The sequence below is a fragment of the Aotus nancymaae genome, unplaced genomic scaffold (assembly GCF_030222135.1).
Source record: "Aotus nancymaae isolate 86718 unplaced genomic scaffold, 86718_ANA_hifiasm-v0.15.2.pri h1tg000341c, whole genome shotgun sequence".
In the NCBI taxonomy this organism is placed as follows: domain Eukaryota; kingdom Metazoa; phylum Chordata; class Mammalia; order Primates; family Aotidae; genus Aotus; species Aotus nancymaae.
Window position 1 is genome coordinate 174453 of NW_026988756.1, and position 24515 is coordinate 198967.

Genomic DNA, 24515 nt, shown 5'->3' on the forward strand with positions numbered 1-24515 from the left:
GGCATGGTGGAGCAGTAGCACGCAGGATGCGGTCTCCCTCTGTCCCCACACTGGTGTGATTGATGGGCGTGAGGCCATCAGCCATTCTAGCCTGTGCATCTGTGGTTGTCCTGCAGTGCTGCAGTTGACGTGTTTTGGGATTAAACGACAAGATGGGATCTTAAAGGTGATTTAAATTATTTGGAACTAAGGCCGGGCATGGTGGCTCACACCTGTAATCCCAGCACTTTGGGAGGGCAAGGCTGGCAGATCACAAGGTCAAGAGATCGAGACCATTCTGGCCAACATAGTGAAACCCCGTCTCTACTAAAAATACAAAAATTAGCTGGGCATGGTGGAGTGTGCCTGGAGTTGCATCTACTTGGGAGGCTGAGGCAGGAGAATCACTTGAACCCAGGAGGTGGAGGTTGCAGTGAGCTGAGATCGCACCACTGCACTCCAGCCTGGTGACAGAGCAAGACTTCATCTCAAAAAAAAAAAAAAATTATTTGGAGCTAGAACTAGACTGGAACTCCTTGATAGACTGTTTTATCTTGCTTCCCAGTGCCTCACAGAGCACATGGGAAACGGTGGTTACTCAACACATTCTTGTCTGCTGGGTTCAAAAGGCTGAAGGACATCAAAACGCATGTAACTCTCTTGTAGGCATGGACTTTGGATCAGAAACTTGATATTTATTGTTTTCCCATTTCTTTTTTTATTCAATATTCAAAGAATAATTCAGAAGACAGCAGTTTACCTTATTCAAGCATTGTCTCACACAGAACTATCAGAGATGAAGATTTTTATTTACTTATTTTTATTTTTAGTTGGAAGTTACCAGTTTATGTAAACTACAGTACACCTCTGACACCTGCCTGTACATGCGTATAGTAAAGGCTCATTAAATTAATCCATAAATATATTATACAGTAGGAAGCACAGTCAGTTTTACATCTTACAAACTAAGATTGTTTAAAAATCCAACAATTTAAAATAGATTTCAAGTGGATGCTAGATACACCTTTTTCGTTCTTTTTCTCTTTTCTTTCTTTCTTTCTTTCTTTCTTTTTCTTTCTTTCTTTCCTCTCCTTCCTTCCTTCCTTCCTTCCTTCTTTCCTTCTTCTGAGACAGGGTGCACTGTGTTGCTCAGGCTGGAGTGTAGTGGCTATTCACAGGTGCCATCATAACTCACTATAGTCTCAAACTCCTGGGCTCAAGCAGTTCTCCTGCCTCAGCCTCCCAGGTAGCTAGGACTGCAGGCACACACCACCATTTCCAACTGATACAATTTTTTTTTTTCTTTTGTAGAGACTGGGTCTTATACTATGGCCCAGGCTGGAGCATAGTGGCAGCCCTGCAGCTCACTGCAGCCTTGAACTCTTGGGCTCAAGTGATTCTCCCACTTTAGGAAGTCCAAGGCTTGATCCATTATTCTAGTTTATAAAACAGCAACTTTCCTTGACCTGATGGCCCTCTCCATTTCATCAGAATTTCTATTTAAAACAGACCATTTAGCTACATGAATGAAGAGTGTTGGGAGTGAGCTGTTTTTGTGTGTAGATACTCCCATCCATAGGAAAACAAAATGGTGCGGGATGTTCTTGGAGCACATTTCCAGGTGTGAGAGTCCTGTGCCTTTGGATGGAGGATCTTTGATTTAGGCACCGCATGTCTGTAGAACATCAGGGCCTTCTGCTGACACCTGGAGCCTGTGTTGGAGATCTCTGTGTTCTTCCTAAAGCAGGCATGACTCGCAGCTGGCTTTTTGCTTCTTGACCTGGCCAGGCCTCATCCTGGACTGTGCAGCTGTGTGTTCACATGGGATTGGAGTCCAAACATAATAACAAGAGTTCTATACACTGTGAAAGCAGCAGCTTATCTGGAAGGAGGGATGAGGGCAGCGATGGAACCTCATGATGTCATATGCCAAAGCACAGTACATGTTGGGTTTGCTTTGCAGAGTGGATTGCTCACATATGTTCCTCATTTTTCATGCTTAATTTTTGCCTGTTTGTTTGTACTCTGACATGTTTGTATTCATCCACCCATCCATTCATTTATTCATCCATTCCACAAGTATTCTTAAAGACCCTGGTCCTGTGTGTGTTCTCTGCTGGCAAGGTCTCAGCAATAGGTGGTGGGCACCCTTCCCAGTGCTTACAGTTGGTAGAGAACAGGGAGATTGCATGAAAACGTTGCACTTTTCGAATATATTTTTTAAAAGAGCCCACATAGACAGTTTTCCTGATTGGAAAGCTCTGATTGATTGTTCATAAGCAATTGAATGTCCCATGCAGATCCCTGGTGGCATCTAAAGATCCAGGGACTGACTTACCAAAGCTGCTTTTGCACGTGTTGAAAGACATTCACAGATTTCTCCTTAGGAAATGACTATGTTAGAGGAGTCTCCTACAGCAGGGTTGATAAGGAGAAGCACTTTGGGGTTCCAAGGGGGAGGAGAACATGGGCCCATTGAGGTCAGATCAAAGTAGATAGTCAGTAAAGGGCGCATGGAAAAGGATGCTTGAAGGAGACTTCTTTTGCAAATCTGACCTCTTCAGGCTTTGCCTGTAGGGATCAGTCAGGCTCCTGGAACTCCAAGGCCTGAGCTAGCAAGCCAAGGGAGACTGTCTATCATGGCAGCCTTTCCTTTGATTGAAATCTTCCTGTTGTTAAAAAAAACAATTAGCCGAGCATGGTGGCTCACGCCTGTAATCCCAGCTACTTGGTAGGCTGAGACAGGAAAATCGCTTGAACCCGGGAAGTGGAGGTTGAAGTAAGCCAAGATAGGGCCACTGCACTCCAGCCTGGGTGACAGAGTGACATTCCGTCTCAAAAAAAGTGAGCTTCCTGGTGCGCAGGGTCTTTGCCTCCCTTCTGCCTCATTTCATTTACCCACCTCCTTCCTTTCATTATCCTGTCACCACCCCTCACCTCTTCCCTTTACTCTTTCTGTTTTCCTTTTCCCTTTATGTTCCTCCAGCTTTGACATCTTCCCCGCCCATACTTTGTTTTACAGTTTTTGAGTCTGAAGATTTAAAGATGAATCACATTGATAAGCTTGTGAACTTTTAAAATCAGTATGAATTGTTAGTAGTAGCTGTGCGTTGTTGCTCCCTGGCCCTCTGAGCCTTTATTCTTACATCTTTCTTTTCTTTTCTTTTCTTTTTTTTCTTTACAGACATGGTGTCTGTCACCCAGGTTGAAGAGCAGTGGTGCTATCACGGCTCCCTTCAGCCTCAACCTCCTGGACTCAAGGGATCCTCCCACCCCAGCCTCCTGAGTTTCAGGGACTACAGGTGCATGCCACCTGCCACCACACCTGGCAAAATTTTTGTGCTTTTTGTAGAGTTGGGGTTTCTCCATGTTGCTCAGGCTGGTCTTGAATTCCTCGGCTCAAATGATAATGCCTACTTCAGTCTCCCAAAGTACTGAGACTACAGGCAAGAGCCCCTGCAGCCGACCTATTCTAATATCTGGTCAAAGCTGGGATGGTGAGAGACTCAGAGATCAAAGCCTTCTCTGGGCCATCCCCAGATCTGTGAGTTGCACCTAGCACCTGTCTCACCAATTTAGTTCCCTTGGCCTGGAGTCAAGCCTGTACCCTAAGATCCAGCTTTTTCAAATATCCTGGCTATTCAGGACCGAAGCGGGAATGACATCAGGGAAGGATTTTGCTTGGTGAGGAATAAGAACTCCAGGAAACTGTGATTTGGAATTTGATTCAATGAAATAAGGAGGGGTTGCGCCTTATATTTGGGTAACTCCCTGCAAGCTGTTGCCTGATGCTTTCAGCATTCCTGTGTAACAGCTAAGGGGTAGGAATTATTGATAACCTGTCACGAGGGATGTGGAGTTCAGAGAGAGTAAATGGATTGTGCACAATTAGGTTAATACGTTTTTATAGAACCAAGATGTCCTACTTTCATTTGAAGAAATGATTCAGAAATGGACTCTGATACCCTGATATTAGGAGTCACTGCCCCCAGTTTTGCATAGTAAAGGCAGACTTCCATGCAGTAAACTTTCACTGGACTGTCTGTCTCCCCGCTGCCTGCGAGGCACATCCAAGTCCATGAACAAGGCACCCAGGCCCTCATTGCCTTGGCTGTTGACTGGGTCTTCCATCTTCCTGGGCTCTCTGCCTACCCTACTCTGCCATTTCTCTGGATTTGCCTACCCTTCCCCTTGACCTAACCTGCCATATCACCTGGCTGACCTTTTCCCAGCATAGTGTCTTCTCTGGAACACCTGCCTACTCTCTCAGGGGCTCTTCCTCTGTGTGCCCATCATACCTGTGCACCTCCAGCACGCCTTAAGTACGGGGTTTGGTAATCTGTTTGGTATATATTTCTTTTCCTCACTAGATAACAAGTTCCTTGAGGGGAGGGGCCTGCATCTTATTAATCTTTGCATCTTCACTTTTCATGACATTAGATACATAGTTCCAGCTCAACCAATGTTTCTTCAATGAAAGAATGAGCAATCAGGTATTCATGGGACTTAAAAAATGCAAGTGGCTTGTGCCTGTAATCCTAGCACTTTGAGAGGCCAAGGCAGGTGGATCACTTAAGGTCAGGAGTTGGAGATCAGCTTGGCCAACATGGTGAAACTCCATCTCTACTAAAAAAAATTTTCAAAAATTAGCTGGGCGTGGTGGTGCCTGCCTGTAATCCTAGCTAACCTGGAGGCTAAGAGAATCAGTGAAACCTGGGAGGCGAAGGCTGCAGTGAGCTGAGATCATGCCACTGCACTCCAGCCTGGGCGACAGAGCAAGACTCTGTCTCAAAAAAAAAAAAATGCAAGTTATAGGAGATTTCTAATGTAGGACAATAGGCATACTTTTAAACACATTGTAATAGAAGGGAAACTCTGAGCTTGCTTTTTAGCTTACGGACTGTTATTCTGATGCTTGGAGTTTGTGCTGTATGTAACTGTGTAGAATTCCTTCAGGGGCCTGCTTTGACACGGTGGGTCCTGCTGTGCTCCTAGGTAGCAGCGGGTGCTCATTTTATGCCCTGCCCTGTTGGTTTGAGTAGAAATGCTCTCTGTTCATTATAGAACTCTAATGAGTTATTAGAAGATGAGCAACACGGTAGAAGAGGGATCCACCACTCTCAGAAATAGTTCTGTAGAATTGGGAGCTGAACCACAGGGCCAAGTGCCTCCTCCCAGATGGACCCACTGAGCAGATAGCAGCTGCTACTGTTCCTGCTGGGAGCTGGTATCACATTCATCACATCACTAATGATGACATTCATCATGATGACATTCATAATTTCAGTTATACTTTGAGCAAATGTGGAACCCTACTTATTTTCAGAGTTTACTCCCTTAGATTTTTTTTTTCTGTCCTGGTCCTGTAGAATCAGAGGAGGTGGAAAACACACACCGGGTATATGAGTATCATGATCATGATTCTTACCTCGGAGGAAAACAGATGTACCCCTTTCACCAGCTGCCAACAGAAACAGAGCTCTGCCGAGATTGACAGAGGGTGTAGACCGTCTCCCTTCCCCAGCTGGGCTGGTGCTTGTCCTGACCCACACAGATGGCCTTTTGAGTTAGATTGGGAGTTCATTTTCTCTAAGTCAGATGGCTATTTGAGAAAGCTCATGGGACCCTCTTTTTCATAAATATGCCTGGGCTTCAGTTTTTCCATCCATAGAATGAGGAAGTTGTCATAGATAATCTGGGGATTTGTTTCCAGCTTTTACAATTCCACAATTCATAGTTCTCTGTCCTTTCATAGTTCTTATTTCAAATTCCCAAATTATTATTCTTATGTTTGTGGGTGCAGAATGAGCAGTGAGCCTCTTGTCTCACAGCTGAACGGCACCCTTTATTGAAAAAATATATATGTTGGAAAAACAGCTCTCAATTGCGATGAAATAAATGACAGCCACTTTCAAGGCCAATAACTGAACAATTACAGGAAAGCATTGAATCTTATGCCAGCATGGCTGCTGCAATCCAAGGTGGCCTCGGTACAAAGAATATTTATATGTTGGGTTTCAGAATAAGTGCTCAAGAGCCTCATCTTGTGATGTTATCACAAGAATGTCCAGACAATGTTTTCTTTAACTCCAGGAAGAGTGATTTAGAAGGTCAGATCTTGCCATATGTGTCCAGCTGCATATTCATTGCTCTTGGAAGAGAATTATTCTGTAAACACAGAAATATCCAAGAATGGTTACTTGAAAGATGATCCTTTCTTTGCTTACGGTTGTCAGGACCATGTATGCTCAATAGTACAAAAATAATAAACACTATCAAATTTACTATAACCATAAACCAGGCAACAATATTTTATTTGCATCAGAAGGTCTGATTCTGGGATTTCACTCTCCTATCGTTTGAAAACTGCAGATTGAATCAAGTTTTCTTAGAGTCTGTGAAACCTTGCTCAGAGTTACATAGCCAACCAGTGTACGTATTTCCTTTTTTAAAGACAGAGTTTCACTCTGTTGCCCAGGCTGGAGTGTAGTGGTGCAATCTCAGCTCACTACAACCTCTACCTCCTGGGTTCAAGTGATTCTCCTGCCTCACCCTCCCAAGTAGCTGGGACTACAGGCGTGTGCCACCACGCCTGGCTCATTTATTTTTCTTTTGTATTTTTAGTGCAGATGGGGTTTCACCATGTTGGCCAGGCTGGTCTCGTACTCCTGATCTGAGGTGATCCACCCTTCTTGGCCTCCCCAAGTGCTGAGATTACAGGCATGAATGACCATGCCCAGCCCAGTGTGCCTATTTAACAGCAGAGAAAACTTTCCACTTTTAGCAAATGGAATATTGCCGTTTATTCCTGAAGATAATTGTCTGTGTTTTTAATGCCCTAAGGACGTTTCTCCACCGCAGCTATTCCTGTGGTAGGCTTTTTCTCTCCAGGATTGTTCTAACATGATTTTATAGGAATGGTCATAGAGGAGGGGCCCGTCCCTTGCTGCTTATGCAGGCCATGTATTCATCCTAGAAAAACGCATTGTGCCAGGCGTGGAGATGCATTTTTTTAAACTTTTATTTTAGGTTCAGGGTACCTGGGCAGGTTTGTTATACAGGTAAACTCGTGTCACAGGGGTTTGTTATACGTGTTATTTCATCACCCAGGTATTAAGCCTAGTACCCAATTGTTATCTTTTTTGCCCCTCTCTCTCCTCCCATCCTCCCTCCCTGCTCAAGTAGACCCCAGTGTTGGTTCCCCTCTTTGTGTCCATGTGTTCTCATCATTTGGTCCCCACTTCCAAGTGAGAACGTGCAGTGTTTGGTTTTCTGTGTCTGCATTAGTTTGCTAAGGATAATATCCTCCAGCTCCATCCATGTTCCCACAAAAGACATGATCCCATTCTTTTTTGTGACTGCATAGTATTCCATGGTGTATCTGTACCACATTTTCTTTATCCAATCTGTCATTAATGGGCATTTAGGTTGATTCCATGTCTTCCATATTGTGAAGAGTGCTGCCATGAGCATTCATGTACATGTGTCTTCATGATAGAATGATTTGTATTTCTATAAATGGGATTGCCGAATCAAATGGTAGCTCTGTTTTTAGCTCTTTGAGGAATCACCGTACTGCTTTCCAGAATGGTTGAACAGATTTACACTCCTACCCACAGAGTATAAGTGTTCCCTTTTCTCTGCAACCTTGCCAGTGTCTTGTTCCTATTGGAAGAGCTCTTTTCTGTTGCCCAGAGAGCCATTAACTGCAGCCACTGCGTTTCTAACTGTTTGATATTGTTGCTCTGGGAAGTGAGCATTTCCCTTTATCCTGCTCTCAGGGTACCTGGGCAGCTGCAGGGTAATCTTTCCCACAGGGAGCAATGATTCATCCTCAGGGACTTTGGCAGTTTTTCTTGTGCAAGGTCAGATTGCACTTCCCAATGCAATACCGAGGCCAAGGTAAGAGTGCCCTCATAGGATATAATCTCAGGTTTCCAAGTCAGATCTCCCTCCCTTTTGCCACTGTGGTTTCTTCCTATTCAAATCATGAATCATAAAGAGGAGCTCATGGAAAATCTTTTTATAGAAATGGACATATTATTTCTATGCTTGCCTTTCTATTTTGGGGGCAGAGAGAAGGAGAGAAGATGCAAGGCTGGGTCACAGCTAGACAGGATGGGGGCTCTAGCACCAGCTCTTACCTGTGTTTAAAACTGAGATAGCTTTTTCTGACACAGTCAAAAATAATTTGTGCTTTTCAAGAAATGGAATGTGGCTGGGTGCGGTGGCTCATGCCTGTAATCCCAGCACTTTGGGAGGCCGAGGCAGGCAGGCGGATCACCTGAGGTCAGGAGTTTGAGACCAGTCTGGCCAACATGGTGAAACCCTGTCTCTACTAAAAATACAAAAATTATCTGGGCATGGTGGTGTGCGCCTGTAATCTCAACTACTCAGGAGGCTGAGGCAGGAGAATGGCTTGAACCCAGGAGGCGAAGGTTGCAGTGAGCTGACATTGCGGCCACTGCACTCCAGCCTGGGCAAAAGAACGAGACTCCATCTCCAAAAAAAAAAGAAGTGGAATGCATTCAAACACAAAACTACCCCAACTAATTAAAAAAAAAACAGGGGTATTGTCACTGAAAATTATGACCTTTTAAAGGGTGAGTTTTAATTATTCTCCCAGAGGAATTAGTCACATTTCAGCTAAAGATGACAGACGGCAGGACAGTTAATGCCTTTGCGTGCACCCCCTTCAGAGAGTGCTCAATGGGACCTGGATTTTCTCTTCTTTTTGATAGGTTGCTGAAAAGCCAAGGGTCAAAATGACCGAGCGCTTTGACTGCCACCATTGCAGCGAATCTCTCTTTGGCAAGAAGTACATCCTGCGGGAGGACAGTCCTTACTGCGTGGCATGCTTCGAGACCCAATACGCCAACACCTGCGAGGAGTGTGGGAAGCCCATCGGCTGTGACTGCAAGGTACCTCCTTCAGGCCTCTGAGGGTCCCCTGTGCTCCCCCAAGAAACCTGGGCTTCTCTGTGGTTTGTGCTGAAGCCCTGATCCACCATTGAAGTCTGTCTGTTGAGCCCCCTCCCATGGGTGTGGACCCTGCACGTATCCTTTCGGAGCTTCTTCCCTCTACCTGATGTGATCTGTGTCCACAAGCACCGAGTGAGGGCCTTGCCAGGACTTCTGTGTTTAGTGTCTTAAGGACACTTTCTGTATTCTAGTTATTAGTGCCCTTATCTAACCACCCACCTGCCTACCAGTACTGGACCTTTCTTAAGGGCGGTGCTCTCTTTCTCCTGTCGGTTTGCCCCACGGTGAGTAACGCGGAGCAGGTGCTGTGCTCAGTCAATATTTGATGAATGAATGTGTACATTAGAGAACGAGAGTTGGTTCCTAGATAAATGAGCACGTAGAAGCACAAAGTCCTTGGAAGATTGTGGGCTCTTTTCCTTTAATGAGAGGAGGACAGGATTGGTATTGTTTCCTTCCAGTGGGGAATGTGTTCACCACATGGAATAGTGGGATGACACAGCGTGGTTCGGCAGAGGCCACTGGTCAGTTGTGCCGACTGCCCCATGGTTAAGGGTGGTGAACCCTGGCCTGCACTTCTCAGCAGACCCTTCTTTCATCCTGGACCGCTGAAGGACACGCTGGGAGCCCATCCATAGCTCTGAGCTCTCTGATCCCTTCACCTGCAAACAGTTGCTAAAACAGGCCAGAGAAACCCCTCATGTGGCTGTCATTATGAGTGCCATGGAACTGGGTACAAAATGAGGTCCCTTTGGCATCTCTAAAGGGATTCCCACCTGAATGGGCACCAAGTCAGATCATGGCGTTTTCCTATCTCTTTTCTGCTCCCATTGCTTTGTGCTCTGTGGGGATTTTTTGCCGCTCTCCTCTCTAGTTAATATCAGCATATTGCTGCCGACTGATTGACTTAGGCCATGCCTGCCGTTGGATCATTCTAGCACATCCGACATGTGTTCTTTCTCTTTCTTTCTCTGATCACATCATTCTTAGGAAAGACAGGAATCAGAAGTCTGCACTATCACTTTCTGTTCCTAGGGATTTAGTGACAGTTGAGGGATGGTTTCCATCTTGTGGCGAAAGAGACCTCTGCCCTGAGCAGAGACAAAAGATGTACAGCACCAGCCCCTGAAACCATGCAGCAGTCCTGTGTCTTTAGGCGTCAGGGCAGATGCTGTGCCGAATGTAAAAGAAACAAAACTCAGCAGTGGTATTGTGCCAAACCTTTGAAATACCATAAGCAAAAATAGCTGATCTGGCTGTTCTAAAAGTTGCGTGTCTTCCTCTGTCCCTTCTGCCTGCTGCATGTCTCACTGTACCTGGTGACCATTCTCAGTCCCTTTTCATGTATTTAACAGGCCAAGCAGGAGAGCTCAGCCACCAGCCTGCCCAGTTCCAGCCCGGGCTCTGTGTCTCATTTGCTCTGTGGCCTTGGGTCAGTTATTTGAACCTTCCATGAACAGTTCCACACCTACAAAATGGGGAGAACCAGGCCAGGCGCAAAGGCTCAATGCCTGTAATCCCAGCACTTTGGGAGGCCGAAGTGGGCGGATCACTTGAGGCCAGGAGTGCAAGACTAACCTGGCCAACATGGCGAAACCCTATCTCTACTGAAAATACAAAAATTAGCTGGGTGTGGTGGTGCGTATCTGTAATCCCAGCTACTTGGGAGGCTGAGGCATGAGAACCACTTGAACCTGGGAGGCAGAGGTTGCAGTGAGCTGAGATCATGCCACTGCACTCCAGCCTGAGAGACAGAGTGAGACTCTGTCTCAAAAAAATAAATGGGGGAGAACCAGGGATCTGCTTTATAAGATGGTTCCAATATGTAGATACAAGCCCTCGCACTCTACTAGCAGCTGACAGGGTGAGCTCCAGACTGCCACCTTTCTGCTGACTGTTTCCTTATTCTTCTTGTGACACATCCCTTCCACACACCTTTCAGAAGCTTCACCCTCTCTCTTTGTTGCCTTGCATTTTGGAAACATCAATAAAAATGTCCAGTTTGAGGAAGAACTAGATAGCCAGAGAAAAATACAATTATTTCATAAAAGCTTTACCTGGAAAAGAAAGAAATACTTAAGTGGGTGAGAGGTTCAGTATCATCTGGCAAAAAGTAACTCTTTCAGTGACAGATTTTGGATATTTGGGGCTAATCATCCCTGATCAGTGGCTGAAATAAAAACAAAACAAAAATCATTTGCCATTTCTCCAGTGATTTAGTGGAAAAAACCCTTAAAAACCAGTCGTCCTTCCATGTGTGTTTTATGAGCAAATAAACAAGAGTCTCCCAAGTGGAGCCAAAACAATCAAGGCTGCTGTCATTCCAGGAGGGAATCATACTGAACTTTTCAACCCGGATTAATGCTTAGAGATACATGGGATTACACTGTGTGATGTTCTACATTTTGGAACAAAAAGAGACATTGATTTGAAGCAAGACCTTGGCATTCAGGACTTTTTTTTTGAGACGGAGTTTCGCTCTTGTTACCCAGGCTGGAGTGCAATGGCACGATCTCAGCTCACCGCAACCTCCGCCTCCTGGGTTCAGGCAATTCTCCTGCCTCGGCCTCCTGAGTAGCTGGGATTACAGGAGCACGCCACCACGCCCAGCTAATTTTTTGTATTAGTAGAGACGAGGTTTCACCATGTTGACCAAGATGGTCTCGATCTCTTGACCACCCGCCTCGGCCTCCCAAAGTGCTGAGATTACAGGCTTGAGCCACCGCGCCTGGCCTGGCATTCAGGACTTTTGATGCTTTAGGCGTGATTTTCTTGACCATCAAAAATAATCAGGTAGTAGGGTTTGCAGTGGAAGCAATGACAGAAAAACTTCCTGTTTTTTTCTGGAAGTAAAGCCTATAATCCTGGCAGGTGGGGAGATACTTGATAGAGGAACTGTGCTTTTAGGTCTGGTGGCCAGTCTCTTCTCTTAAAATAGCACAGCCACAATGGGCCTCAGCTGCTTCTCTCTGAAGGACGTGTTCATGTGTGTACATTTTAAATGCTGGCATGCCTGTGAGAGTTAGGCTAATTTTGAGAGTCCTGACCGACTTAAAGGAGACAGACCAGACGTCAGAGCCTGTTCTATAGGTTGAACGTCCTCTCTATGTAGCCACTGAATTGTAATCTTTATTTCTGTCAAGTTACTCTGGGAAAATGCTGTCATCTCAAAGGGTAAAGATTATTGATTTGTATGGCCAGTGTAACTAACAGTGGAGAGCAGGCAATACTAATACAATTTTATGATACTACACTCTTCCTGAACGTTTTCCTGGACACCTGTTAATATCAACAAAATATTTTTGTAGACTGATTACAGATTTTTTTGGGGGATCTAACTACATTCTAGCCTCCAAAAATTCAACGAACTAAAGAAAAAATAAGGCTGGGCATGGTGGCTTATGCCTGTAATTCTAGCACTTTGGGAAGCCAAGGCGGGTGGACCACTTGAGGCCAGGGAGTTGGAGACCAGCCTGCATCTTATTCATCTTTGTATCTTCAGCATTTTTCATGACATTAGACACATAGTTCCAGCTCAACCAATATTTTTTCAATGAATGAATGAGCAATCAGGTATTTATGGGATTTAAAAAATGCAAGTGGCTCATGCTTGTAATCCCAGCACTTTGGGAGGCCAAGGTGGGTGGGTTATCTGAGGTCAGGAGTTTGAGACCAGCCTGGCCAACATGGTGAAACCCTGTCTCTACTAAAAATACAAAAATTAGCTGGGTGTGGTGGCTCATGCCTGTAATCTCAGCTACCTAGGAGGCTGAGGCAGGAGAATTGCTTGAACCTGAGAAGCAGAGATTGCAGTGAGCTGAGATCGCACCACTGCATTCCAGTCTGGGTGACAATGAAGACTCCATCTTAAAAAAGAAAAAAATAGGCTAACCAATAACTCCAGAGATGGTTATTAATACTGTGCATTTAACAAATTGGTGATTTTCAGCCCTGGGCGACACACCTAACTCAGACTTTGAATATTCCATGGCTTTGCCAGCAATCCCATGAAATCGGACAGACTGCCACACCTACCCTTGTACTTAGAGGGTGCTACGAAGAGAAAAAAATAATAATGAACAAAAACGAAAGATCTGCAGATCAAAAACTTGCATTCAGGGTTTCGTTTCCAGTGGTAGTCATTGGAACCACTGTGTATCACATGATGACTTGTTCCAGGCATATTGTAAATGCCTAAACTGCATGATCTAAATTCCTCCTAACACCCTTTAGGTAGGAACTTTTTTCATTCCATTTTAAGGTGAAGCTGCTGAGGCCTAGAGAGGATGAGGATCTTGCCAAGGGTTAACGGAATTAGGAAGTAGCTGAGATACAATTGGAGCCCAGACCCAGCAGGTCCTCTCCCAGCATGCAATGCTGCCTGTCACCTGCAGCCTCGGGCAGGGCCCTGTCTATGCAACTCTCGGGCCAGATTTGGTCAGTCCTTAAGAGTAAGAGGTGATGACCACCTGGCCTCTATCAAGTGACTTTCATTCAAAGGCCCCTACTCTTCTCCCGGGCCCCTTTAGACGGTGATGATTACATTGCAGAATTGAGGCTCAAGTCGTTTCTCAAACTCTGTTTCCAGCTTTTGTAGTTAATTAAATAGGAGACATTGAAGTGATGATCAAATTGACACAAGTTTATCCATCATGCTGTAAAAGTATCAGTTAATGTTTGGTAATGGACAGAAAAGTTCATTGGTATTTTGGCAGAAAGCAACCTGGTGGAGCTCTGAAATAGGAGACGAAGGTTTCCACACATTCAGGTTAAATCTAGATGTCCCTGGTATATTTTGGAAGGTTTCTGACCAAAGCTAGTGAAAGGTGTAAGGTCAGGTCTGAAAAATTCCTCCTTCTGTCCTTGGTGTGACAGAGGCCTCTCCCGCTGGTCTTTCTGGACCTTTTTCTGGGAAGAGCGCCTACTCCAGTCACATTCTCACAGTCCAGCCTGCCAACCTGGTGCTTTTTTATTTATTGGGATGGTTTTTAAGTTCTCAATGAGCAAATTACCTTTTTAAATCTTCCATGTAGAATTTGTTCACAGAGTTTGTAACGTGCACTTAAAACGTGTATTTATTTGGATTTCCTCCTACAAGACAAAAATCTGTTTCTGAAGGGAATTTAATCAAGCAGGGTCCTAGGATCAGGAGCAAAGCTGTCTGGATGAAGTCCATAAGAAGGACCTGTCAGCGCATGAAACCAAAAGTTCAGCCACAAGGCACAGCAGCAGAGTGCACAGCGCCCAGCAGTGACGCCTCATGCACCAAGGCCGGACCCCGGAGCCAAATCTGCCTGGCTCCACCTTCAACGAGCTGCACCAGGGGACAAGGCCTGCCATCTATAAGTCTCAGTTTCCACGTCTATAAACTGGGGTTCCTAGCTCAAGGGACTGTCAGGGGAACTGAGTGAGTTAACGTCTAGGGAACACCTGTGAAGGGCCAACACAGAGCTGTCATTTCTGCTGTTCATTTTTCCACATCTTCATTTGTAAGGATTTGAAAGAATGTACAGTTGGAAGCCTGATGAGCTTAAAGCATAGAATATCTTTTCATAATGCTGAGCATGGATGACACAAGAGTCCATTTCCGAAGTGAAATTGTGTGGATTTGAAGAATGGTTGGTCCCAGCCCAGGTGGATTGGGGTGTGAAGGAGGGAGGATGAGAGCCAGCTGCTTCAGTCTGGGTGACCTGCCACCCAGAGCCACCTTCCATTAGCTGAGGGGTCCAGGGCTCCCTCCAGGCCACTTGCCGCTAAGGCTCAACCAAAGTTTCAAAAAGGACACATTTGGAGCTAAACAACAAGCACAGCCCATGTTAGGAATGTTTCTGAAATGGAAAAATATCAAATCAGAAAGGAAGTGTGTGGGCCTAATCTTGCATGTTTATCAACATTTTACTGCAATGTATGACATTTCTGTGTGCACAAGATTAGCCTTGGTATTTTTTTCTGGGAAGTATAAAAGACTTTTTTTTTTCCTTCTTTTTGTTTTCAATTTCTCTCTAGGGGAATTTAAAACCAGATATTTTCATCATAAAATTCTTGAGCAAGTCTGCCAAGGTGTCCTTATTTCTTACCCTGTTGCCTCTCAGCGTCTAACTGCTGTCTCTGTTACACTCACTTTTGCTATTCACAATGGAGTGCTAAGGAAATAGTAAAATTAAGCTAGACAAGACTGGCATGGTGCTAATAACTGAAACTAAAAATCGGTTTGGAGCTTTTCTGTTTGAAAAGGGTCACTTGAGCCGGGCATAGTGGCTCACGCCTCTAATCCAGCACTTTGGGAGGCTGAGGCAGAAGGATCACTTGAGGCCAAGAGTTGGAGACCAACCTGGGCAATATAGCAAGATTCCTATCTCTAAACAGATAGATACAGGTAGACAGAACAGATAGATTGAAGAAAAGAAAGGGTCACTTGGCACTAGGTCTTCACAGGTAAGGATTCAGAGTGTGGTAGGAAGCACAGGCTTGGGCACCTGGGTCTAATCAATGATCATCTCGCTTCTAGGCCTTTTGGTGGCATTTTCCAGTCCACCTCTAAGCTCCAGGGAATCGTGTGAGTAAAATCCTCCCTCCTGCTGAGACTGAGAGACTGCCATGTTGGCCAAGATCTCTAAAAAATCAAAGCGAGCAGTATTGATACCTTCCTCTTACCATTAAAGTCTTTCCTCACTTCCTCCTTATTGTGAACTTTCTTAAGAAGTGAGTCCAGGAGGAAGCAGTGACGTGAATTTACTAACTTGACTCAGACTTCTAAAGAGAACACAAATGGGGAGCCCCATTCAGAGAGTGACAAGGAATCCCCATGACATGATTAGTTACCTATGAGTTTCCAAATAGGATTTGGAAAGAGGCTTACAACTAGGTAGCCAGCGTAGCACATGGCTTCTCTGCAGCCAGCACTGCCCTGGCCGAGGAAGCTTTGTAGAACAGATGAGATTTGAGCTAGGCCTTGCAGCCAAGTAGGATTTGGCCTTTTGGGGAGGAGGGAAAGGGCATTCCAAGGCTAGGGACAGAGTATGGTCAAAGGCATAGAGATGAGGAAGAGGGGACCAGAGCAGAGGGTCAGGTTGGAAAGCGAGTTGGGGTCAACTTGCAAAGGGGCTGACATGCCAGGTGAAAAAAACAGGAGCACAGTTTAGTTCTGTGGATCATTTCAGGTGGAAGGGCAGCGGGAATGTTGGAGAAAACAGCTTTTTGGTGTCATTACATTGAATTGGCTCACCTAGAAGAATAAAACTTTATTTCTTAGAGTTATTGCATGGCTCCAAATAGGTACAAAGAATTAAGAAAAAATTTTAGATTTAAAAGGGCTGAGAAAATGAAAAACAGCACATACAAAAGTAGAGTGGTAGAGTTACCAATGTGTCACTTTAAGATGGCAGCAATTCTAATCGATAGGACTATCTTCACAAGGACATGTAGGTTCAGCAAGTGACACATTGAGGCAACTCTTCTCATTATTAGCTGTGATCCAAATAATGGCTTATACTAACATCCATTGAGCAATTGCAGTACACACCAGCAACTATTATACATGCTTGTCACAATATGCAGTGGCTATATTATTCCTGCTGTACAGGTCAGAAATCTGGTGAGAGAGGTTAAGTTACTTGCCCATGGTGACGTAGCTGGCATAGGGCAGAGCCAGGATTTAAGTTTAGTCAGTCTCGCATTTGGGCCCTTGAATTGAACCCCTAGGATGAAGTAACTGAGCAATTTAATCACGTGCTCCTGGGATCCCAGAGGGGCACTTGGCCCACAGTGGTACAAGAGACGTGGACTGTGGGATCCGAGGCTCTCCTATCCTGCTTGCATGCGGCAGGCGTTCAGGTATTGCTGGCCCAGGAAGTCCATCGCCCTGTATGGCAGCAGGGAGGTGGGCCAGTTCTGTTCCTACTGAGGACCCACCAACAACAGTGATGCAAGCTTGTTTATGGAGTATTTTCAGTTATTGTGCATTGCAAAACTTAAGAACATGAGCATAGGTTAATATTTATCTTCGGGGAAAAGAGTTTCCTGTAGAAGATTTTAGAATTAGGAACTGCTGCATGCATATTCACTCAGGAATGCGTGTGTGTGCAATTCATAGAGGTAGCTAAGAGAAACATTGTGCAGCTAAGTGCAGACGGCCCCAGGGAATGATGCCGAGATAACGCAGCCCTGGGCAGGAAAAGGCGCTTTGGGGAAGGCACTCCGTCTTCTGTTTCTTACGACAAAACCTGGATCTCTGCATGCCCCAACCCTATTGGGATGGGGAGCACTTTCAGGTAACCACTCTACACCAGCCTGAAGGGAAAGGGCAGCTTCTGGCAGGAGCCAAGGCAAAATGGTTCCCAGGGAATACAGCAGAGCAGGTTGTCCTGGGAGAACACAGCCTGCACCTTGTGAGGTGGGATTCGAGAGAGCAGGTGGAAGGGACCGGCTGGGCCTGCGGAAAGTCTCCCAAGTCTTGGCTGGATGCTTAGTCCAGTAACATGTGGACAGTATCCACATTTAGAGGGACAATTTCAAGTGTCACATGTCTCTGTCAGTGAATCAGTCTTAAACTGTAGCTACTGCATTTTTGTGACATAAATATTAACCGTAGGAAAATGGAATTCTGCAATGTCCTGGATCCGTGTGCATGTCTTAGCCAGCTTTCCCATGTCTGTGCAGGCACTCTTTGCTCTGTCTGGGGACTCAGTGACCAGAGCGCAGGCTGTGGTGACATCTGGTGGCTTCACTCTCATGTTGTTGACCTTGGAGTTTTCTCCCTCAGTTTTTCTTGAAGGTCAGCCCCAAAAGGCACATTTCCTAGAAATTGTATCTCCTTTCCTTCCTTTGTCACTGATAACTTGCCACCCCACTACACAATGCCTGCTCTCTGGGCAGGGTACCCGACTTGTGGCAGTCACCATCTTCCCAGAGGGAGGCCAAGGATCTCCTTGCCTCTCCCGGTGCCTGCTCCATGGGTCTCTTGTCTCAGCTGGACGGTGACTCATGAGTCATGGAAAACATTCTGCAGCTTTTCCCCAAACGAGCAGTCCTCCATGAGGTGGCTCGCCTGCACAGGGGGACACAGATAAGTTCTGGAAAGGTGGAAACTGACTTTTATTTTGAGATAGAGTTTCATTCTTTTGACCCACGCTGGAGTGTAATGGCATGATCTTGGCTCACTGCAGCCTCGGCCCTCCACCTCCTGGGTTCAAGTGATTCTCCTGTCTCAGCCTCCTGAGTAGGTGGGATTATAGGCACGCACTACCATGCCTGGCTAATTTTTGTATTTTTAGTAGAGACGGGGTTTCAGCATGTTGTCCAGGCTGGTCTCGAACTTATGACCTCAGGTGATCCACACGCCTCAGCCTCCCAAAGTGCTGGGATTACAGGAGTGAGCCACCCTGCCCTGCCAAAACATACTTTTTGATTCTTTTAATTCTGGTAAAATACACAGAACATCACAATAATCATCTTAACCACTGTTAAGTGTACTGTTGAGTAGTAGGTGCATTCAGATTGCTATGTAACCAATCCCCAGAGCTTTTGCTTGTTGCAAAACTGAAATATTGTCCCCATCAAACCCATTTATGCCTGGTATTCCATTATTGGAATGCTAAGCATGCGGGAGTTATTTATATCCTACTGCTCAAGGTCATCGCCAAGGTCTGATTGCAAAAATTCAAAAAACTGCATCCTCAGGCATGAATGGGTTAAACACTCACTCCTACAACCTACAACCCTCCTCCCCGCTTCTTTCCTAGGGCGAGGCCCTGGAGCAGGCCATCATCAGCCAGGCCCCGCAGGTGGAGAAGCTCATTGCCACGACGGCCCATGAGCGGATGCCCTGGTACCACAGCAACTTGACGCGCGAGGAGGCCGAGCGCAAACTTTACTCTGGGACGCAGACCGACGGCAAGTTCCTGTATGTGGGGCCCGGGATTTGGGTGCGGTGAGGACTGTGGCTTGTTGGCCGGGATCCTGGGGACTGGGGCAGACGTGAGTGTGCAGGTGGGCTGTGAGGGTGTGCCTGTGTTCACATGTGCACGTGGGTTGTGCGTTTCTGTTGTGCAAAGGGACTTGGACATGGGGAAGTAGTAGCAGTGATTAGGAAGACCTCCAGAGTCGGTCCCTTGGCCTGGCTTGGAATCTGCCCCCGCCCTTCTGCCACCTGCTGGCTGCGGCCCTTGGGCAAGTAGTGGACCTTGTTTGCCTGCCTCAGTTTCCTCTCTTTCAATCAACAAATATTTACTGAATACCTACTGTGTACCAGGCACTGAGGACATGGCAGTGAGCCAAACAGACACAGTGCCTGTCCTCATGGGGCAGGTAGACAAGAAAAGGAATCAATAAAATAGAGACGCTGTCAGATGGTGCTAAGTGCCCTGTGTGCAGGTGGGAAAGGGCTGCAATTTTAGATTAGGTGGTCAGAAGAGGCCTTCCTGAGAAGGTGACTTTTGAGTAAAGGAAAGAAGTTGAGGAGTGAGCTATGCAACTTTCGGGGGAAGGGTGTTCCTGGAAAATGCGATGGCAAGTGCAAAGATGAGGAGGCAGGAGTCTATTTGGCGTGTTCTAGAAACATTGTGGAGGCCGTGTGCCTGGAGCTGAGTAAGTGAGGGGGAGAATGGGAGGAGGTGAGGGCAGGGCAGGGACTTTAGCTTTTCCCCCAAGTGAGGTGGGATCCCTGGGAGAGTGTTGAAGCCGTCCCCCTAACTGTCCGGTGGTTGACAGCAGTACCTCCCTCCAGGGTCCTCTATGAGGAGTACATGATTAATACGTGTGAAGCAGTGAAGCAATAGGACGGTAACTGACATAGGAAAAATGTGGTAAATACTAGCTTTTATATGTGGGTGAATGTGCGTGTCTGAGCCACAGCTGAGGCCGTGTGGCTGTTTGTGAGTTTGTTAATGTGAAAAGAATCTCTCAAAAGCTCTTTTTAAAACTCTGGCAAGTGTTTGACAGCCCGGCTAGGGCTGTTGCTGTCTGGTTTGGACACGGGATCTTTTCTATAACCAATGGGATCCAGATGCAGCTGAGGTCACTTGGGCCTCAAGATACAGAGAAATTGGTGCCTGCTTTTCTCCCATGACCTCAGGAAGCCCAGTGTTTTCCCCCAAGAAATCTGTGGGGACAATTCCTGGCCTGAGCCCCTGCCTGCCAAATCCCTTGAGTCCCCTGCCTCCCCCAGGGCTTTTACCTCTCCTTCGGTCAACCCACTTGGAGGAAATGACCACTTCCCTTGATTTGCCTCACCCATGTGAAGTTTCTGTAGATTGCCTGCAGGCCTCTTGCAAGATGCAGCTCCTTCCCCAAGATTCTGTTGTGGGCTGATGAAATAACTCACCCTACCATAAAAATTCAGATTTGGCTGGACTATTAATTGGAGTGGAGTTTCCAAAGCTTCTGAGGGAGCTCTTAGATATGTTACAGATAATACTCAGCTGCCAGCACAGCTTCTGAACAGCTTGGGACAGGGCTGTTTTCTCAAAAAGGAAACCTTTGCATTTGTATCAGTTAGCTTTTGCTACATAGCAAACAGCCCGAAGACTTATTGGCTCAAAATACCAGTTTATTACTTTTCTGATTCTGTGAGCTAACTAAGCAGTTCTGGTTTGGGTCTGAGCTGGGCCTGAATAGGTTGGGATGGACACGCTCACGTGACTGGCCATTAACTCAGTGTCACCTGGGTGAAGGGGACGAGCTGGCCCTGTGCAGTCATCATCTAGCAAGCTGGCTGGGGCTTGTTTGTGTAGTGGTGATGCAGGGTTCCCAAGAACACTCGGAGAGGAGAGGGCAAGTTCAAGCCTTTGTGTAATATCACTAATGTCCTATTGGCCAAAGCAAGTCACATCACCAAAACCAAAGTCACTGTGGGAAAGGGACTCCCTAAGGGAGAGGAATGCAGGCAGCCATTTTTGGCTTACTATAACCTCTGCCTCCTGGGTTCAAGTGATTCTCCTGCCTCAGCCTCCCCAAGTAGCTGGTACTACAGGTGTGCACCACCATGCCTGGCTAATTTTTCTGTTTTTAGTAGAGATGGAGTTTTCCCATGTTGGTCAGGCTGGTCTCAAACTCCTGATCTCAGGTGATCTGCCCATCTCCCCCTCCCAAAGTGCTGGGATTACAGGCATGAGCCATCACGCCCAACCTGTTAAGTGTTTCTAACCTCTCCTGACTGAAGACCTCTTTGGAATCCTACTGACTGCTGCTTTCACAATCCCTCCAAACATATTCACCTAAAAGACTTTGCAGACAGTTATACGAGATCATGGTTGATCCTGAACCTCATTGCTGGAGACTTTTCAGGTCAAGAACTTATGATTTAGACCAGTTATTTCATTTCATACATAAGGAAACCGAGCACAGTAAGGATAAGCAGTGTATTCAGTGTTCCACAGATAATCTGTGACAGAGCTGGGTGTGTAGTCCTAGGTAGCAATTAACTGTAAAGTCAGAAATGCATTTACATCCTGGCTCCACCTCCCACCTCTTACCAACTCTGCAGTTCAGGCAAGATACATAAACTTGTGTCTCATTTTCCTCAACTGCGAAATGGAGATAACGATAGTACCTACTTTGTGGGGAGTGCTGTGATTATAGGACAAATATGTGAAGAATTTAGAACCAATACTTTAATAATAAATGGTAGCTCTTTTTTTTTTTTTTTTTGAGATGGACTTTTACTCTTGTTGCCCAGGCTGGTGTGCAATGGTGTAATCTTGGCTTGCTGCAGCCTCTGCCTCCAGGGTTCAAACGATTCTCCTGCCTCAGCCTCCTGAGTAGCTGGGATTACAGGTGCACACCATTATTTCCGGCTAATTTTTGCATTTGTATTAGAGATGAGGTTTCACCATATTGGTCAGGCTGGTCTCGAACTCCTGACCTCAGGTGATCCACCCTCTTCAGTCTCCCAAAGTGCTGAGCCACTGCACCTGGCCAAGTAGCTTGAGCCACTGCACAGGCTTGAGCCACTGCACCTGGCCAAGTAGCTTTTTTTTTTTTTTTTTTTTTAAATAGGCCTGAACCAGAGACAGATGTAGCTCTTATAGGTTCTATGTATTATTTTATATTATACATAGAAGGGAGATACAAATTGATTTTGTAGCCTGTACTTCTGGCTTAAGTGCAAGTTTCAACTGCAAGAACAAAGAATTGCCACCACCTAGTATTTTTTTTTGTAAATAAAGTAGAACTTATGGTACTGAAATATATGTGGTGATAACACCAATGTCTTAGCCTGTGGGTTATTATCTGGGAATTTGTGGCTGGTCTTTATGAACTCACATGGCTCTTTCAAAAGAGTGTATCGGTTAGCGTTTGCCATGTAACAACTTGCTGTATTCACACCCTGAAGCTTAGTGGCTTAAAGCAATGGTCATTTACAGCCAGGTGAGGTGGCTCATGCCTGTAATCTCAGCACTTTGGGCAGCTAAGGCAGGTAGATCACCTAAGGTTAGGAGTTCGAGACCAGCCTGCCCAATATGGTGAAATCCCATCTCTACTACAAATACAAAAATTAGCTAGGTGTAGCGGCTACACCTAGGCTACACCTAGGTGTAATGCTAGGTGTAGCATAGAATCCCAGCTACTCGGGAGGCTGAGGTAGGAGAATCACTTGAACCCAGGAGGCAGAGGCTGCAAGGAGCTGATTGCACCATTACACTCCAGCCTGGGCAACAGGAGCAGAACTCTGTCTTCAAACAAACAACAAACAAACAAAAAAACCCAAACCAAACCAAAACAAAAAAAACCCAACCAATCAACCAAACAAACCCAAAACAAACAAACAAAACAAATGTGTTATTTATTCACTCATGTTTTGCTTGGCAGTTTGTGGGGGTTGCTTGGCAATTTGGGCTGAGTTCAGCTGGGTGCCTCTTCTGCTGGATTTTTGAGTTTACTCATGTGGCCACAGTCAGCTGGAAGGTTGGCTGGAGCTGGATGGTCTCTGGGATGGCCTCACTCACATGAGTGGCTATGGCAGGCTGGGGTGCCTTGGTTCTTCTCCATGGGCCTTCTCTAGCAGGCTAGCTTGGACTCATTCCCATGGTGTTTGCAGAGCTGTCAGGAAAAGTAAGAGAGGGCAGGCAGACCTCAATGCTCAACCACTTTTCAAGCTTGTGTTATGTTTGCTAGTGTCCAATTAGCCATAGCAAGGCATATGGCCAAGCCCTGATTCAGGAAATAGAGGAGGAGACTCCACCTACTGATGGGAAGAGCTCCCTAATATTGTGGCTGTTTTTCCCCCAATATTCCACATGGAAGTTTAAATAAACAAACACGGAGGAAATTATTAGTTCCAGAAGAAAGAAAGAAAGAGACAGACAGAGGAGGAGAGATAGAGATGGGGGGGGGGAGGTTTCCTGTTTGCTGGTGAGTAGCCACTTGGCATCAAGTCTCTGTTGTCAGTTTAAAACTTCAGGTTGTGACCCTTAGGAGGTGTTTTCACTTCTCACAGTCTCTGGAGACCATCTCCTCCAGGACAGCCTGCCAGCTGCCTCTGACTTCCATAGTTCTGAGACCCCCAGGGCCAGTAGTCCTCCCTCCTCACCGGAAAGCTGCATTTAACAGGGTCTTGTGCCAGTGACTCAAAATAGAAATGTTTTGTGGGAGACGTTGGCTGGAGTCACTGTGATGGCATTGCATCTGCTCTCCCAGCCTAATGTCTCTGTGGGACGTTTGTTTCCTAGTTAGTATGTGGGGGACGGGGGGGTTCTCTTCCTTGCCCTTTGGTGAGCCCTCATTGCCCTGCGCCCTGATTTCCTATCTCTCCACATTATCTCCAGATTGTTATGGGCTAGCCTGGGAACTACCCCACCCTTCACTGCACTGTTCTTTGGGGAATGTGCTGTCCAGGAATGGATGGGATGGTCACAGCTGCACCTCTCTCCCTCACTCAGGGGACATTTCCTAAGGAAGGGCCTCATTGCAAGGTGGGCCCACAGCTGCCTTGCTCACTGCCGTATCCCTGCACTCAGAACAGTGCCTGACCTGTGGTCCACAGCCAGTAAAGATTTGTCCAGTGAATGAACATCCACAGGCAGGGCCAAGCCTGGTCTGAGAATTTGCACCTTGGAGGGTGTAGCTCGCAGGCTATTGCAAGGGTTCCTCTGTAGCTTAATGCAATCCCTGAGCTCAGGAGTTGGCTGCCTCCGGCCTCCACAGCTTTCACTGGGCCAGCTGCCCTCCCTCCTCACTGGAAAGCTACACTTGACCCTGCAATAGAGGCTTGTGCCAATGACCCCAAACAAAACTGTTTTGTGGGGGATGATGACTGTCACTGTGGTGTTTCATGCGAGAGTACTGGTGTCTGACATGGTTGGTCTCTATATGTGTGGGGATGTGTGTGTACTCAGGGCTGAAGGGGATGGGGGAACAGGTTCTCACCCCACAACTGTACCATCTTTGAGGGGCTCCATTCCCATCATAGATATGAAAGGTTTATATGTTTATTTTGACAAAATTCCAGCAGAAGGCAATCGAGGGTCTTATTCTAGGAAAAGTCTGTCTATTATGGAGCTGGTCAGTCTTGTGATGAGAAAGTGACTTGTTCTGATTTGCACAGGGGTGCCCTGTCAG

The 24515-nt window shown here is 46.1% G+C and overlaps 1 protein-coding gene across 5 annotated transcripts in view; it reads left to right on the top strand.

Moving 5' to 3' along the window:
* The window catches only part of LOC135273177 (tyrosine-protein kinase ZAP-70-like), a 68116-nt gene that overhangs the window by 35768 nt on the left and 7833 nt on the right, over positions 1-24515 (top strand). For 4 of the 5 annotated variants that reach the window (XM_064372094.1, XM_064372095.1, XM_064372098.1 and 1 more), the window contains exons 2-3: positions 8721-8900; positions 18701-18888. In XM_064372094.1, the coding sequence (XP_064228164.1) occupies positions 8721-8900; positions 18701-18888 (368 nt within the window). The remainder of the gene's footprint in view (positions 1-8720; positions 8901-18700; positions 18889-24515) is intronic. The other variant, XM_064372096.1, reaches the window with a different exon arrangement.